Source organism: Sorex fumeus, unplaced genomic scaffold (assembly GCF_029834395.1).
Source record: "Sorex fumeus unplaced genomic scaffold, SorFum_2.1 ptg000042l, whole genome shotgun sequence".
NCBI classification, from domain to species: domain Eukaryota; kingdom Metazoa; phylum Chordata; class Mammalia; order Eulipotyphla; family Soricidae; genus Sorex; species Sorex fumeus.
The window spans coordinates 4,858,834-4,877,395 of NW_026606099.1; the positions used below are offsets into that span (position 1 = coordinate 4,858,834).

General features: G+C 48.8%; 1 protein-coding gene and 1 pseudogene across 1 annotated transcript; both read left to right on the plus strand.

Annotated features, from left to right (window-relative positions):
* The first annotated feature begins 1,882 nt into the window (after window positions 1-1,882).
* On the plus strand, window positions 1,883-4,388 carry TUBA1C (tubulin alpha 1c). The gene is made up of 3 exons (XM_056120289.1): window positions 1,883-2,110; window positions 2,223-2,371; window positions 3,399-4,388. Exons 1-3 carry the CDS (start codon window positions 1,990-1,992, stop codon window positions 4,371-4,373), a joined length of 1,245 nt encoding a protein of 414 aa, XP_055976264.1. The 5' UTR covers window positions 1,883-1,989; the 3' UTR covers window positions 4,374-4,388.
* A 3,405-nt stretch (window positions 4,389-7,793) lies between these two features.
* On the plus strand, window positions 7,794-9,157 carry LOC130029349 (trimeric intracellular cation channel type B-like; annotated as a pseudogene).
* Window positions 9,158-18,562: the final 9,405 nt, after the last annotated feature.

Sequence of the window (18,562 nt, forward strand, 5' to 3'; positions counted from 1 at the left end):
GGGAAAGAATGCCCTCCCGGTATCATTAAATTCTTAAAACCATAAAAACTTGTGCCCTTCACCCTCTCTGTCGGGAGCAGTAAATTTACTATTAGTAAGTTCTTGGCAATTGGAGGCTTGAATGTTTTCTCTTCACCCATACCTTTTTTTTCCCCCCTAGGGTCTGGGAAATGTAGTACAGAGGTTACAACAGTTGATTTGCTTGCCTTTTTTGTTTTGTTTTTTGCTTTTTGGGTCACACCCAGCGATACTCAGGAATTACCCCGGCTCCTGGCAGTGCTGGGGGGGCATAGGGGATGCTGGGGACTGAACCCGAGTCAGCCAGGGCTGCGTGTAAGTCAAATGCCCTACCCTCTGTACTTTTGCTCTGGCCCCTTGCTTGCCGTTTGTTCCCTGGTGTCTTGTATGGTCCTACACACAAAGTCAGAAGCCTGGACACAGCTGGATGTGACTCCAAACCCCCCAAAATTTTTCTGAGCCACACCCAGAGGGGTTTGGGGGACTGAGTGGCCCCAGTGACCTAACCTGGGGCTCTCATGTTGAAACATGCACTCTAGCCCTTTTGAGCCATATCCCTGGCCCCATCCAGATGGGTTGAAGTGAAGATGTTGGTAGTGAAGAAAGCGTTTTAAGATTAAATTTTCCTTAGGGTCAAAACACTGCCTCTGATCAGACTTTCAAATACAGCTAACTGCTGCTTTATCTGGCTTTTTCTTCATGAGTCAGAGCTGTAGGTTGCTGGTTTCAGCTGGCTTTAAAGGGGTGAGGGAGAAGCTCTAGTCTTTAAAAAAAAAATAGAATTAAAGATGATCTCAGTAGTTACAGTCACAGTGTGAGTCAGAGCTGGAGGGGAAATTCAGCCTGTGTTTTGGGAGTCAGCAGGCCTATTTTCTCAGATCTTGTGGGGATTTTTTTTTTATCCTAAAATGCTAGTAATCTGACCTTGAATATCTAACATGGCCACAAAGCTTGAGTCTGGTCTCTGGTATTATAGTCTAGTAGTTTATTAACATATCTTTGGTTTCCAAATGCATTTTTTCTGAATTAGTCTTCAATCACTGCTTTCACTTATGAAATAGTCCCAGGCAGGAGTGACTTACAAAAAGTGGAGGTTAGTCATTTAGGTGTGAATCATTTCTAAGTGTCTTCCTAATGCTCCCATCATTATCACTATCACTCCGTTCATCAATTTGCTCAAGCGGGCGCCAGTAACCTCCCTGTCATGTGCTAGTGTAGCCCGATAGCATATTGAGGGCTCTTTCAGAGTCAGGGGAATGAGGACCATCATTGTTACTGTTTTTGGCATATCTAGTACACCACGGGTAGTTTGCCAGGCTCTGCTGTGCGGGCAGGATACTCTCGGTAGCTTACCGGCTCTCTCAGAGGGATGGAGGCTTTTGGGGCAGCCTCTAATCACCTTTACAGGTGTTCCCAGTCAGGCATATATGCGGGCAGGATACTCTCAGTAGCCTGCCAGGTTCTCTGAGAGTGGGGACTAGAGAATAAGAGGGCTTCTCTTATTGTTGGTTTTAAGTTGTAAGCTGGTGTGTGTAACTGTCTAGCTACTGGAAGGTGGGGGATCTGGGTGGAGGAGGCCCAGTCCCGAACCGAGCAAGCTTGGAGGTCTCAGCCCTGGGTCCCGCACACCTGGGTTCCTCTGCCGATTCCTTCATGCATGAGGCTCATCCGAGCGTGTGGAGAGTGGTCTCAGCATGGCTGTGGCTGGGTCCCGGAGGTCTTCAGCTGCCGAGGCTCTGCTTGGGGCAGAGAGGGAAATGTAACCCACCAAGGGGCCCTGTGAAGACAGCCAGGCGGGGGGGGGGGGGGGGGGGGGGCCAGGAAATGCTACCGTATTTTGACTTTTTTTTTCTTTATTTCTTTCCCTAGCGTGAATGCATCTCCATCCACGTTGGCCAGGCTGGTGTCCAGATTGGCAATGCCTGCTGGGAGCTCTACTGCCTGGAACACGGCATCCAGCCCGATGGCCAGATGCCCAGTGACAAGACCATTGGGGGAGGAGACGACTCCTTCAACACCTTCTTCAGTGAAACGGGCGCTGGCAAGCATGTGCCCCGGGCAGTGTTTGTAGACTTGGAGCCCACGGTCATTGGTGAGTGACCTCAGGCATCCGGAGTGTGAGGTGGGGGCTCCACGGGCTTCGTGGGGATGAGCAGGCTGGTGTGGGTTGCGGCTGATGGGGGTACTGGTTTTTCCTTTTCCAGATGAAATTCGCAATGGCACCTACCGCCGGCTCTTCCACCCTGAGCAGCTCATCACAGGCAAGGAAGATGCTGCCAATAACTATGCCCGTGGCCACTACACCATTGGCAAGGAGATCATTGACCTCGTCTTGGACCGAATTCGGAAACTGGTAAATACCAGACTTCAGTATGTGAAATGGGGGCGGAGCAGTAGTACAGCAGGTAGGGTGTTTGCCTTGACACAGCCAACACAGGTTCGATCCTCAGCATCCCATATGGTCCCCTGAGTACCGCGAGGAGTAATTTTGAGTGCAGAGTCAGGAAGAATTGAGCATCACAGGGTATGGCCCAAAAAGCAAAAATAAATAAAATGGTGTAAAAGAGGGTCCAGTAGACATGGAGCGTATCATGCTTATGTGAAATGAGTCAGAAAGAGAGGGACAGACATAGAAGGACTGCACTCATGTGTGAAGTATAAAACAACATAACATGAGGCTGACACCTAAGGATAGTAGATACACGAGACAGATAGGTTGCTCCATAGCTGGAAGCCTGAACTCATGAGCAAAGGGGAGAAGGCAGCTGGGATAGAGAAGGGATCACTAAGAAAAAGATGGCTGGAGGAACCGGTCGGGATGGGAGATGTGTGCAGAAAGTAGATAAAGGACCAAACATGATAACCTCTCAGTGTCTGTATTGCAAACCGTAATGCCCAAAAGTAGAGATTATGGGGAATCATGTCTGCCATGGAGGCAGGGGGAGGGTGGGAGACGGGGGGTATACCGGGGAGATTGGTGGTGGGGACTGTGCACTGGAGGGATGGGTGTTTGATCATTGTGTGATTCTAACCCAAACATGAAAGCTTATAACTATCTCACCGTGATTCAATAAAATTTTAAAAAGGGGGGGTTCAGAAGATGTCCAAAGGACAGCATGCCTGTCTCACATGTGTAGGCCTCAGATACAGCACTACCAAGTCTAGCCCTCCTGATCCCCAACAACACTGAAGGTTTCCAGAAAAGAAAATAGAGAAATGTATGCCAAGATGTGGATTATGCTGGAAACACTGGTTGGACTTCAAGATAGTTTCTAAGTTAGGTACCAGTTTGCTGGCATGTCTGCTTAAAGGAGTATAGTGTTCTGTGCTTTAAAAAGATAGTAAATGAACTTTTTTCCCTCTTTTTTTCTCCTTTTCAGGCTGACCAGTGCACCGGGCTTCAGGGCTTCCTGGTGTTCCACAGCTTTGGTGGGGGAACCGGTTCTGGGTTCACCTCCCTGCTGATGGAACGTCTCTCCGTCGACTATGGCAAGAAGTCCAAGCTGGAGTTCTCCATTTACCCAGCCCCCCAGGTGTCCACTGCAGTGGTAGAGCCCTACAACTCCATCCTCACCACCCACACCACCCTGGAGCACTCTGACTGTGCCTTCATGGTGGACAACGAGGCCATCTATGACATCTGTTGTAGAAACCTTGATATTGAGCGCCCAACCTACACTAACCTGAACCGCCTTATTAGCCAGATTGTGTCCTCCATCACTGCTTCCCTCCGATTTGATGGGGCCCTGAATGTCGATCTGACCGAATTCCAGACCAACCTGGTGCCCTACCCCCGAATCCACTTCCCTCTGGCCACATACGCCCCTGTCATCTCTGCTGAGAAAGCCTACCACGAACAGCTTTCTGTTGCAGAGATCACCAATGCATGCTTTGAGCCAGCCAACCAGATGGTGAAATGTGACCCTCGCCATGGTAAATACATGGCTTGCTGCCTGTTGTACCGTGGTGACGTGGTTCCCAAAGATGTCAATGCTGCCATTGCCACCATCAAGACCAAGCGCAGCATCCAGTTTGTGGATTGGTGTCCCACCGGCTTCAAAGTTGGTATTAACTACCAGCCTCCCACGGTGGTTCCTGGTGGGGACCTGGCCAAAGTCCAGCGGGCTGTGTGTATGCTGAGCAACACCACGGCCATTGCTGAGGCCTGGGCCCGCCTGAACCACAAGTTTGATCTGATGTATGCCAAGCGTGCCTTTGTTCACTGGTATGTGGGAGAGGGCATGGAGGAGGGAGAGTTCTCTGAGGCCCGTGAGGACATGGCCGCCCTGGAGAAGGATTATGAAGAGGTTGGAGCAGATAGCGGCGATGGAGAGGATGAGGGTGAAGAATACTAATCTTATTTGTTGCAATTTTACACTCCCTTTATCCTGGAATTGTTTTATTAACAGGTTAAAATCCGCAGACAATAAAAAAAAGTGTGATTTTTTTAAGTGTCCAAGAACCTAAGTGTCTGATTTCTTCTATGTCCTCATGTTTATGGGGAGGAGGGTGGACCCTGTTCTCAGGTGGGCCTTCCTAGCTGGTCCTGCTACAAGGTATTGCTATTGGGCAAAATAGCCAGTGTTAAGGTGAAAATGAGATCTCCAATCCAGACAGACTGCCGGAAGAACTATTGCTGTTAATGTTACGAGATGTACTTGTTCCCTTCTTAGCCAGAAGCCACCTAGGCAGGTAAGATCGTGCTTTAAAAATGCTTGGAGAAGGTGGGGCTGGCTGATTAGAATCAAATGTTTCTTATTAACTCCTGTAAATCCTGGGGAGTATTTGAAGTAGGGAGTGAAGAAAGTTGATGTGTAGTAAGTTAACCTAATTTCCATCCTCTTTCAAGCATCTCCAGAAGTCGTGTTCTTGAGAAAGGAGATGTAAGGGGGTGGAGGGGGGGGAGAAAGTTTTGTGAACGTTGTGGGCAGCTAGAGAACTCTGGTGACTGGTCCTTAGGCTGAATGGAGCGTTGGATAAGGACTATCAAGGCTGGCTGTCCTGCAGAAATGAGCTGGTGGTGCATAGGTATGCCAGAGATGGATACACATTCAACTTAGTTGCACAGACTTGATTCGGGTGGCTGTCTCCATTTGTGTTATGTTTTCCCTTTCTCTGCTTTTTTGAGGGGAACGTGTTTTACTTGCAAGCATAACATTTAATGATTGCAGCCTGAGATGCTTCCACTTTCACTTTGTTTTTGGAATTGGGGAAAATACACAAAACCCTGCCTGAGGGGCTGGAACAATAGCACAGGCGTTTGCCTTGCACACGGCCAACCCGGGTTTGATTCCCAGCATCCCATTTGGTCCCCTGAGCACCGCCAGGAGTTATTCCTGAGTGCATGAGCTAGGAGTAGCCCCTGTGCATTGCTGGATGTCACCCAAAAAAGAGGGGGGGGGGGGAAAACCTGCTTAAAGTAGGGCCAGGAAAAATAAGTCTCCACACTTGTTCAACCAGCAAACTACAGAAGCCAGTGGAAACTTCCCCTCTGCAATCAGATTCGATGCTGGTAACCCCAGAGGAAGGGGAGGTGCCCTTTCCCATCAGGTACAGCTCCTCTAACGGCTCCGTACAGGGGTGCTGTTTTGTTGGGGGTGGGTTGGGGAGATCGCATGTGTATCCTTTGGACAGACCGCACATTTCGAATAAACATTCCCACACAAATTCATTTTGTTGGTCAATTAACTGGTCACCTCCGTTCTACAGGCAGGAATTCTCTTGCTGTGGTCAGAGGTCACGTAAATACCTGGTGAGTATGTGAGTTGTCACATATCGCTCCCACACTTGGCTGCAGTGTTCACATTCTGTTTGGAGTGTGCAACTATGGCAACACAAATCTGATCTCCGGGGATGGTGCTTCTGGTCCTAGTGTTCACACATTTGGATGGTGTGTAGTGGAGACAGGGAGCACCCTTGCAGTTGGAGTACTACAGCGCAGCCAGAAATCACCTGGAGAACCAGGATCCCATCACTGCCAGGATTGCATTCAGTATCTGGTGGCATCAGGGATCAAAATCATGACTTGAAGCTTAAAACAGGAATTCTAAGTCACTGAGCTACCCACACCTGCAGCACCCTGTCCAGTCCTGTCCCTGAATATAAAGTCAGCTATTACTGCTTATCAGATGGACCAGGTTCCTCCCTCCAACAGCCTGAGCATGTGGGGTTTGGAATGAAAATAAGCTTTGGCAAGGCTGCAGTCCAACCTTAGGTGCTGGGAGACCTTCCCAGCCCAGGAGACTGCTGGCTGATGACATGTGACTGATGAAGGAAAAGATACGTCCATCAGGGTCAGCCAAGATTGGCCGTTCACAATATCCCATCCCCAAGAATCATTCTGAGGAACAGCGTTTCCCGAGCACAGCTCCTGCAGAATGGGGTTCAGGGGTCCTGGGTAGAGTCCCTCAGCCTTGGGAACAGTGTTGGAACCTGAAACGCTTGAATCCCTTGGCCAGGAGTGGTCCCCCCCACCACCACCAAGAGCCTGCACAGGGCAGGTGAGTCAGGAGTGCCAAGAAGATTAAAATCTTTTAGCAGCCTGCAATAGGTCTGGGGGTGGAAGAAAGTGAGAAACATTTTAGCTGAGGAATGATTCCAGCAGGACAGAGTCTGGGGAGATGGAAGAGCAAAATGTCCGTGGTTGGGGAGGGCTGTCCTTGCTCTGAGGCTTCCCCCCTCCGGTGCTGGTGAGTGCTGAGCAGATAGCCCACAGCAAGAACAAATACACCCCAAGGTCTAGGTCACTCTTTGTGGCTGACAATCATCTGATCTGCCCTTGAGCATAAATGAAAAGTCTGGACTCAGAATTGCAGCCTCTGCCGCTGAGACCTGCGGGCAGTTGAGATGCCTGAGAGAACCAGGCTCTGGGGTGGCTGAGTCCCCGGGACCCCTGCACTCAGAGCTTGCCCCACACCCCCTTAACCTGACCAAGGAGACATTCACCTTCAGCCCCAGGGAGGTTCTATCTGCTGAGAGGCCTCAGTGGGCAGTTGAAAAGGGAAGGAGAGAAGCAAGGGGCTGGCCTGTCTGCTGGGATTTCAGCCAGCTTGGCCAGCAGCCGCCAGCAAAAATCTCTCCAGCTGTCCACTGTGAGGCCAAGGTGGTCAGTGGCAAGTGACTCTCACTGTCATGTGAAAAGCACAGAACAACTGAGTAAAAGAGGGGCACAAGTCAGAGAAGGAGCTCAGCTGACCGAGGATGGGGTTTGATGCCCAGAACTGCACGGTCCCCTGAGCACCACCAAGAGTGACTTCCAAAGTACAGGTGTGACTCCCAAGCAAACAAAAGAGGGTGAAATGAAAGGGAAAAGGACTTATATCTGGGGGTGTTAGCAAGTAAGATCAATCTTTTTTTTTTTCTTGAAGTGAAACAGATAACACAGCAGTAAGGCGTTTGCCTTGCCTGCAGCCAGCCTGGCCGAGCCGGGTTCGATTTCTCCGCCCCTCTCAGAGAGCCTGGCAAGCTACCGAGAGTATCTCTCCTGCACGGCAAAGCCTGGCAAGCTCCCTGTGACATATTCAATATGCCAAACACAGTAACAACAAGTCTCACGATGGAGACGTTACTGGGCCCGCTCGAGCAAATCGGTGAACAACGGGAGGACAGTGCTACAGTGCTACAGAAGTAAAACAGATTTTATTTGGAGGTCTAAAAGGTATGGAGGAGACGAAATGGGGATGGGGAGAGAAAGACAGGGAGAGCGGCCTCCCTTCCCCCCATGGTGCACCAGTCGCTGCGGCTCCTCCATTGCAGTCTCCGTGGGCTTGGTCGTCATGGGGTCTCCGTGCAATGACCTGACCTTGGCCTTTTCTTGCACACCTATGTTTCCCTTTTTTGACATCGCCCACTACCTGTGTCGGTGATGACGCTGAAGCGACGGCCGGGAGCAGAGGCAGAGGCAGTGAAGAATCCTTGGTCAAGCTGGTTTACTGCTATGCTCCACTGCTTCGGTGGAGGAATTTTACCCTGTATGCTACTTGCTGAACCTCCAGTGAGGTTTCTTGCTAACAACACTAATATATTCCTGGCATCTTCGATCTGGTATATTGCATTTTTTTGCCCATGTGACCTAGTTTCCCATGGCTATTCTTTCCTGCCTGTTCAACTCTTGGCTGCAGGAATGAAGGAAGTGACCAGAACTTGGAAAATAGTAGCTGGAGTTACACATGCTAATAGCTATTACGAAAATGACTGGCTAGTCATGATAGCTATTGGATGGGCTTGAGGTGCAAGTGGTAGTCTTTGTTTTTGTTTTTGTTTTTTTTTTTGCTTTTTGGGTCACACCTGGCGATGCACAGGGGTTACTCCTAGCTCTGCACCCAGGAATTACTCCTGGAAGTGCTCAGGGGACCATATGGGATACTAGGAATCGAACCCGGGTCAGTTGCATGCAAGGCAACCGCCCTACCCGCTGTGCTATCTCTCCAGCTCCTGTGTCTCTGTGTGTGTGTGTGTGTGTGTGTGTGTGTGTGTGTGTGTGTGTGTGTGTGTTTGGCAGGTGGTAGTCTTATCACAAGCTTTGAATTTTTGTTGAGAGGAGCCTGGAAACCAGAAGCTGATGAATGGCTGAAGATGTCCTACCCTGCCAAGATAACCCTGGTGGGGTCAATTATCTTCACATTCCAGCACGCCAAATATCTGCCAATAGCAAAGCATAATCTTATGTTCCTCTATACCATTTTTATTGTGGCCACAAAGATATTATGATTTATATATTATGATGATTACAGAGACTTCTGCTATGTCTTTGGCTTCTGTTGAGGATATTTTGAGTTGGATGCTGTTTGGCCGGCATCACTTTTTGGTATGTGAAAAGAAAGATGAAAAAGAAACTGAAAAAAAGAGTGAAGAAAATTTATCTGTCGGGGCTGGAGCAATAGCACAGTGGGTAGGGCATTTGCCTTGCACGCAGCCAACATGGCCGACCCAGGTTCGATTCCCAGCATCCCATATGGTCCCCCGAGCACCGCCAGGAGTAATTCTTGAGTGCATGAGCCAGGAGGAACCCCTGTGCATCGCCAGGTGTGACCCAAAAAGAAAAAAAAATTTATCTGTCAATGGTACTGCCTCATCATCATCAGATATTAAAGTTACTTCAGATAAGGCTGAAAAGAGTCATACTAAGAAAGATGAGTAAATTTATGAGCTGTTGTAGGAAAACTTTTTTTCTTCTTTTACCTGTCAGATTGTGATGAATATTCCTATGTAAATGATGTGAAATAAGGATTGTATTTAAGGACTGGAGGTGACTAAAAGAAAGAACTTTCTGTTTCAGGGAGACTATCCCTTGTGGATTATAATTCTTGAGTGTTACAAGATATCATGTAAAATTGGTTTTCTAAGTTATAAATAAGATTCTATGCTGATTATTTTTATAGTTTTATATTTATGAAAGATGATAGATTTTTGAAGAGGGCATATTTAAGTTAGAAATTTATGTTTAAAAGTATTAACTGTAAACACCAGCAGGGACTATACTTTTTACTTGCTTAAAAATTTTGTGGGGCGGGCCTGTCCTCCCCACCCCAACGAGATCCCAAGTCATCACCCATGAACTGACTCCTGAGCAAGCTGCTTAACGGCCATGATCCCAGAGACTCAGAAACAAGTCTCAAAACCCAGTGGCTTTTGGCAGAAATGCATCCGAACCCTGCAGTAGGTTACTGTCGCCAGGCCACCCCAGGGGTGAAAGGGTGTTGTCCCTCCGCCTGCTCCCCCTTGGGGGCTTGGTGGCTGTCATCCTCCAGAGGCCATTGGACAGTCAGGTCTGGGCCCGCAGTGACAAAACTTGTTGGGCCTCACAGGATGGCGGGGAGCCAGGCCTGTCCTCCCCACCCAAACGAGACCCCAATTCATCGCCCACGAACAGCCTCTCTGGCTCCTGATCAAGCTGCTCAATGGCCAATGATCCCAGAGACTCAGGAGCAAATCTCAAAACCTAGTGGTTTTGGCAGAAATCCCTCCAGATTTAAGTGTTAAAATTTCGGAATTTCAAAATCACATGGCCCTACTGCAGCCACGCAACATCATATGTTATTCATAACCAGCAATAGAACACAAATTGTCTACTGTTGCCTTTTCAGCAGATCTGAGTTTTGGGATCACAGATCACAGATCATCCTGTTATTCGTCGATTGCCTCGAGCAGGCCCCAGTAACGTCTCCTTCATCCTGGCCCTGAGGTTATATTCAAGGCTCTTTAGGAGAATGAGACCCATCATTGTTACTGGTATTTGGCATATTGGGTGCGCCACGGGGAGTTTGCCAGACTCTACCATGTGGGCAGGCTACATTCGGTAGCCTGCCAGTTTGTCAAAGTAGGAATGAGATGTCATAATAAGATGTCGAGCTGGTTTTTATAGTCTCAGAGTCTTGGCCGCTGATGGGATTACACGGCGCCAGGGGGCCAGGTGGTGGGTGTGACCCCTGCCTACTGGAATTTGGAGGATCTGGGTGGAGGATGCTCGACTCCAATCCGAGTAGGCTTGGAGATCTCGGCCCCGGAACCCACGTGGCTTTGTCCCTCTGCCGGTACCTTCAGGTGTGCGGAGAGTGGTCTCAGCATGGTGGTGGCTGGTCCTGGAGGTCTTCGGCTGCCGGGGCCCTGGCCAGGGCGGGGAGGAAAGCCTCAACCCGCTCCCCTCCAAGGGGCTCTGGCGAGGGATAGCCAGGCGCGGGGGCAGGAGACTGTGCTCTTCTCCTCCGGGAGCTGGTTTTTATAGTCTCAGAGTGTTGGGATAAAATCTCAAATAATAATGGTGGGTCTGGTGTCAAAATATTGAATGTGATCAAAGTAGAGAAAGAGTAATGTGGAAATCATCTGCCCCACAGGTAGGGGGAGGGTGTGGGGTTGGGGGTATACTGGGGTTTTTGGTGGTGGAGAATGGGCACTGGTGAAGGTACGGGTGTTTCATTGTATGACTGAGACTTAGACCCAAAAGCTTTGTAACTGCTCTCACGGCGATTCAATAAATAAAATTATAAAAAATGAAAAAAAAAGTAAGGTGGAGTTCATGCACAATTCAATCAGCTAATCAGTGGCTGAATAAATAGCAGTACTCCTACATTTAAAAAAAATTGTGGGGGAGGACTTTTGATACAGTTTTGGAACGTTGAAGTACTTCTTTCTAATATTGTGACACATTATTTAAGAGTTCTGTATTATATTTGATGTAGTTAAAAACTTTAAAATTAATATGTTATTAATTATTGACAGTTTTGAAGTGTGGTTCTATCTATAGTTGAAATGATAGGAATCTTGTTTTATACTTGTATTAAAAGCAAATTATTAAAAATAAAAAAAAAGACGGAGCTTGAGAGAGAGAGAGAGAGAGAGAGAGAATAAGGCGCTCAAGAGAAAATAGGGGCAGGGCTGGAGCGATAGCACAGTGGGTAGGGCGTTTGCCTTGCACACAGCTGACCCAGGTTCGATTCCCAGCATCCCATATGGTCCCCTGAGCACCGCCAGGAGTAATTCCTGAGTGAAGAGCCAGGAGTAACCCCTGTGCATCGCTGGGTGTGACCCAAAAAAAGAAAAAAAGAGAGAAAATAGGGGCTTCTCCAAGGGCTCTGCCCCTACACATATCCCAACATTAGACACAAAGGCATGAAAGTACACATCTCAAGAGGGGAGATGCGGGCGACACATGTGCTTGGTCACCGCTTGTGCTCGGCCATGTGGGTGCAAGCAGCACATGGGCTCGGGCAGCATATGCGCCAAATAAGATCAATCTTTGTGTGTGGGGGGGGGGAGAAAGGTGGAGGACAGACCCCAAGTACGACTCAGGAGATCCAGGTGTAATTCTCAGACAACAGATCATCAGCTTAGGGCAAGGGCCTGAGGATGTGGTGCTGCTTGGACCTATGGTGCTGGGGATGACCTGGACCATTTGGGACATTCTCAGGGTCCCCCAAGACTGTATCCTGTGATGCTGGGGATCAAAACTAGGCCTGGTGCATGCCTAACATGCATCCTAACTGCTGTTCTCTTTCCCACTCCAATAAGAGCAATCTAAAGGAAAATGATTAGGTTAGACTGATGAGACAGCACCCGGCAATGCTCCTGGCCCTGCACTCAGGAATCACTCCTGGCTGTGCTCGGGGGACCATGTGGGATGCTGGGAATCGAACCCGGGTCAGCCGCGTGCAAGGCCAACGCCCTACCCGCTGTGCTATCGCTCCAGCCCCAACCACAGGATTTTATAGAAGGTATTTCAAGCACCTTGCAACACGTAGCCTTCATTCTGCAACATTTGCAAATGTTGGGTAATTACAAACATTTTTAATAACTGAAAACAATGCAGATTTCAAAGATTATTAAGAGGACAATTTGTAATTCTCATCTTAAAATTGCTCCAATTCCAAAAGGCTGGAGAGATAGTTCAGCAGGAAAGGACGCTTGCTTGCGTTTGATCGCTGGCCTAGTACACGGTCCCCTGAGCTTCACCCGGAGTAATTCCTGAGTGCAAGCCAGATGTAACTCCTGAGCATTTGTATGCCCCCAAAAACAAAATTAAAAAGTGTTCCAATTCCTCAGAATAATCAGCTGAAAATATCAGGAGACTTAAAGTTGCACCAAATAGATAAAGTCAGGATAATTTTGTTTGTTTGTTTGTTTGTTTTGTTGGTTGGTGAGCCATACCTGGCTATGCTCAGGTATAGAAAAAAGTGTTCACCAGTAAAAAAACATTACATCTTATTTTATAGGCTAACATAGAAATAAGAGCTTTTCAGTTTTTACTAAAAAAAATTTGGGCATGGCCACTTGTTTTAAAAAGAATTTTGAGGGCTGGAGCCATAGCACAGCAATAGCACATTTGCCTTGCACGAGGCCGGCCTGGCCGACCCAGGTTCGATTCCTCCGCCCCTCTCAGAGAGCCCAGCAAGCTACCGAGAGTATCTTGCCCGCACGGCAAAGCCTGGCAAGTTACCCGTGACCTATTCCATATGCCAAACACAGTGACAACAAGTCTCACAGTGGAGACATTACTGGGCCCACTTGAGGGTAACAACAACAACAATAAAAATAATTTTGAGGGACTGGAGAGAGCATGGCAGGTAAGGCACTGGCTGACCAGTGCTGACCTGAGCTTAATCCCCAGCATCCTATATGGGCCCCTATATGTACTAAGGGTGACTCCTGAATACAGACCCAGGAGTAACCCCTGAGCATCACAGGATGTGGCATAAAAAACAAAAATTCTTTGATTTTTTTTACATGAATTTTGACTGATAGTTATTTGGATACAAAAATTTTGCTTAGTTGGGGCTGGAGCAATAGCACAGTGGGTAGGGCGTTTGCCTTGCATGCAGCCAACATGGCCGACACAAGTTCGATTCCCAGCATCCCATATGGTCCCCTGAGCACCGCCAGGAATGATTCCTGAATGCATGAGCCAGGAGTAACCCCTGAGCATTGCCAGGTATGACCCAAAAAGCAAAAATTGCTTAGTTAATTTCAAAATAGTCCATGCTACTTTCATTCTTTCTTTTCTTGTTTTTGGATCACACCCGCAGGTGATCAGGGACTACTCCTACTCAGAGAATCACTCCTGGCAGTGTTTGGGAGGCCGTATGTGGTACTGGGTATCCGACCCAGCTTGGCCACATGCAAAACAAAAGCCCTACCTGCTATGCTATCGCTCCAGTCCAGAACTTGCAACTTTCTTATTTTTCATTGTTCGAGGTTCCTAATCAGTTCATCCTTTTTCCTTCTTGTATTTAAATTTGTGGTACTAAACTTTGCACAAAAACATTTTGAAAACTCAATCTTGCTCAGAATAGATACTCTGGGCGTGGCCCAAAAACCAGAAGAAAAATAAAAAAGATCTGATCTGAGATCTCAAATACATTATTCACCCTTTCAACCCTCTAATCTTTTCTCAATAAGAAGTTTAGATTGGGGGCTGGAAAAATAAAGGGGTTAAAGTGCTTGCTTGGCAAGCCACAGACTTCGTTTCAATGCCCCACCGCCTCTGAACCCTGCCAAAAGTGATCATGAATACAGAATCAGGAGTAATCCCTGAGCAGTACGGGGTGTGGTGAAAAAGCCCAAAAAAGAAAAGAAAAAAAACTAGAATTAAAGCTCTCTAGTTTTTTTTTTTTTTTATCAATTTAGAAATCCTCTAACTCAACTGCAACCCAACAAAGCAATTAGCGTATTTTTCTTATCCCAAAATATCCAAAGTTCATTCACCACATAAGAAAGTAAAGGGAAACCATGCAGGTCTTGGACCCTAAAGTGACTCTGAGGCCCATTAACATTTGCCACTTTGGGCTTTCCTCATTTACAACAGAAAAGAGAACCTACACCTTGGTGGGGACAGGAGCAATTGTGTTTACCTTGAATGCATTTGCCTTGTAGATCGCCATCCTGGGATCGATATCCAGCATCCCATATGCTCCCCGAGTCTGCCAGGAGTGATCCCTAAGGACTGCCATATGTGGCCCCAAAAAACAAAACAGAACCGAACAGAACCTACAACATGTAAAGCTGAGAGGCAAAAGTGAAAAAAATAAAAAAGGTTTTAATCCCTCAGATTTATAGACACGCTTAAAAAATCACAGAACATACCTCAAACATAAACTATCCATCATCTATGAGAAAAAGTCACAAAGGAAGGATGGGATGAAGGAAGAAGCAAAATGAGAGACAGAGGTGAGGGCAGGTGGGGAGGAGAGAGAGGAAGGGAATAAGAGATAATGTAGATTTTTCACAAATGCTCGTTTTCTCAGAGATCATGGAATGTCTGATTTGGTTTAGAATTGTCTTTCTTTAATGATCTACGAGAGACTCCAGGTTTCGTTTTGAGGATGGAAAGTACCAACTGGAAAATCCCTCCCATTGTCTTTTGGAGATCCAGTAGCATCTTTTTCTAAGTGGATGCCAAATCGATCAACTCACAGCCTTATAAAATCCTACAAGGAGCCCCCACTGGGGTCAACAAAGCTTGTTGTTCTAGTCTGTAATCTTGGGCCAGCATTCCAGCCATCTGATAGAATTGGGTGCATAATTTTGTGACACAGAATTTGCAGGAGTGCCTAAAATTGACTGTGTAGTCACTCCCTTCAAATCAAAATGTCCCATTTGCAATTAATTTCTTATGCGATGTCCACTTCCTGAGGTCTGTTCTATGGCCTCATTTCCTTTCTTGACTTCACTCTGCTTTCTAATTGGAAGGAGTAACTATTTTTCTGGTGTAGTGGCTCCCTCCGTTCTGAAGGCCCAATGGTGGAGAAACCTTAGAGAAAGCACCCTTTCCAAAAACTCTTTCCCAGAGGCCAGAGCAATAGCACAGTAGGTAGGGCATTTGCCTCACATGAGTCAATTCCGGTTTGATACCCAGTACCCCATTTAGTTCCTGAGCACCACCAGGAATAGTTCCTGAGTGCAGAGCCAGGAATAAGCCCTGAGTATTGCTGGAAATAGCCCCAAAAGCAAACCAAACCAAACCAAACCAAAACAAAACAAAACAAAACACACAGCTCTTTCCCAAGATCTCTAAAACCAAGAAAACACCCCAACCTACTGCTACCAAACACAGGAGGCCGTGGACAGAAAAACACCCCAGTTCCCCAAGCGCCGCCACCACCAGGACAACGGGAGCCAAACTGGCGCTGTGGACACAGACAGGAGCGATTCCAGGGGAGGTGCAGGGTCCTGTCCCACCACTGCCACCAAATGTGCTCCAAGGGAAGCACAGGAACCACTGGCTAAAGGGCTTTATTGACAGTGAAACAACTTAGGCGGGAAGGATGTCCCCTAGCACAGGGGACACAGTGACGCAATGCACTAAGTACTAGAATGCGTATTTCGAGCAGTGTTTCAGGGAACATGCACAGTCAGGACTGAGGACTTGACACGGGCAGTTGAGGCACATACAGGGAACCTCTGTCCTGTCCATTAAACGGTGGGGAAGCATGGGCGGTGTGGGGATGGAGAGCAGGAGGCTGGAGGCCGAGGAGGGCTCTCCTGCCATCTCACTGACCAGTACTCTCTGGCCAGGTCCTGGGTCCTTATCAGTACACAAGTGTGGGGCCAAACACCACCCCCACAACGACCAGAAAACCCGGCAGCCCCGAGCCACACCTGCCATGGTGCTGGCAGAGAAACGGCCCAGAGTCACAGCTCCAGGAGAATGTGACCCGCTCTAATCTCCCCAGGTGGGCTGGTCCAGGCTGAGAACTCTGGGGCCTTCTCAGAAGGGGGGCAGCCAGATTTCCCTTTCTGCCTCAAGGACCAGCAGCCTGCAGCCATAACTGACACCCTCAAAACTTAGAAACAGGGGCTGGAGCGATAGCACAGCGGGTAGGGCATTTACCTTGCACGCGACCGACCCAGGTTCGATTCCCAGCATCCCATATGGTCCCCTGAGCATGGCCAGGAGTAATTCCTGAGTGCTGAGCCAGGAGTAACTCCTGTGCATAACTGGGTGTGACCCCCCAAAGAAAAACTTAGAAACAGCCCAGATCCACAACTGAACCTCATCAAACTGCCACGCCACCAAATTGTCCCAGATCTATAGCTCCTGGACCCGAGGCCATACAACACCTCGCATTTTATACCACTGTCAGCCCCGAAGGATCACAGCAGACCTGCTGGGAAAGTTGCACAGAAGCCCCCAAGCTCCATGAGCCTAAACAATACCGCAGGAGGCTCAACTGGCACTAACCGGCACAGCAGATCCTCAGACAATGACTTCAGTGACCTGTAGATATGACAATGTTCACGATCACGATCACGATCACGACCACCCTGTTGTTCGTGGATTGCCTCGAGCAGGTGCCAGTAACGTCTTCTTCGTCCTAGCCCTGAGATTTTTTTTTTTTTAAAGTGCCATATTCAAGGCTTTTTCAGGGTTAGGAGAATGAGACCCATCATTGTTACTGGTATTTGGCATATTGGGTATACCACGGGGAGTTTGCCAGACTCTGCCGTGTGGGCATGTTACATTTGGTAGCCTGCCAGTTTGACCGAATTAGGAATGAGATGATAAGATGTTGCGCGGCCGCGAATGCGGCCGCGCGCTTCCAGGAGCTGAGTGTGATAATCTCTGGATCCTGGCCGTTGTTGGAGTTACACGGCAGTTGGTGGGTGTAACTGTCTAGTTACTGGCAGGTCCAGTCCCAAACTGTACAGGCTTGGAGATCTCAGCCCCGGGTCCCACACACCTGGGTTCCTCTGTCAGTTCTTTTATGCGTGAGGCTCATCCAAGTGTGTGGAGAGTGCTCCCAGCATGGCCTTGGCTGGGCCTCGGTGGTCTTCAGCTGTTGGGCCCTGGTGGAGACAGTCAGGCATAGGGTAGGAGACTCTGTCTTGTTCTCTCCCAGGAGCTGAGTGTGATGATCTCTGGATCCTGGCCGTTGTTGGAGTTATACGGCAGTTGGTGGGTGTAACTGTCTAGTTACTGGCAGGTCCAGTCCCAAACTGTGCAGGCTTGGAGATCTCAGCCCTGGGTCCCACACACCTGGGTTCCTCTGTCAGTTCTTTTATGCGTGAGGCTCATCCAAGTGTGTGGAGAGTGCTCCCAGCATGGCCTTGGCTGGGCCCCGGTGGTCTTCAGCTGTTGGGCCCTGGTGGAGACAGTCAGGCACAGGGTAGGAGACTCTGCCTTGTTCTCTCCCAGGAGCTGAGTGTGATAATCTCTGGATCCTGGCCGTTGTTGGAGTTACACGGCAGTTGGTGGGTGTAACTGTCTAGTTACTGGCAGGTCCAGTCCCAAACTGTGCAGGCTTGGAGATCTCAGCCCCGGGTCCCACACACCTGGGTTCCTCTGTCAGTTCTTTTATGCGTGAGGCTCATCCAAGTGTGTGGAGAGTGCTCCCAGCATGGCCTTGGCTGGGCCTCGGTGGTCTTCAGCTGTTGGGCCCTGGTGGAGACAGTCAGGCATAGGGTAGGAGACTCTGTCTTGTTCTCTCCCAGGAGCTGAGTGTGATGACAATGTTCACAAGTGGACTAAATACTAAGTTTTGATGATTCCATTTACTTTTGTGTGGTAAAAAACAATAGGAAGTAAATTTGATTGTGCCTGCAAGGGAGACAGGCTGGGGTAGTGGGTGGGCCCCTGGGCACACTGGTGGTGGGACTGGGCTGGACCATGATTGCCTCGTCTGTGCTGTGTGTGTGGTCTCTCCCCACTGAGCTGTCTACCCACCTCATCTCTCATGCTCCGGCCATGTTCATGTACACAGCTTCTCTCCCCTGAGCTGTTTCTGCTTTGTGACCAGCCAGACCCCATTTCAGTGAAGGTTAGGGAGGGGCGAAGTCACAAAAATCCCCAAGGAAGCTTAGCAACACAACCGGCTTCTGAAGGTGGAGCCGGCCTGAGCGGGACGGTGGGAACAGGCCGTGAGGTGATGGTCTCTCACCCGTCTCCACAGCTGAGCGCATCAAGCCCAAGGCCATAGAGCCCATGGCCAGTCTGAAATCGGACCGAGAACAGCTGTGCCAGGCTGTACCCCCCCTCCCCCGCCCCAGGGAAGTCCTCCCGCAGCCTTTACCATGCTGGGCGCATCCTGAGGGAGCAGCCTCGAGGCCCTATGTG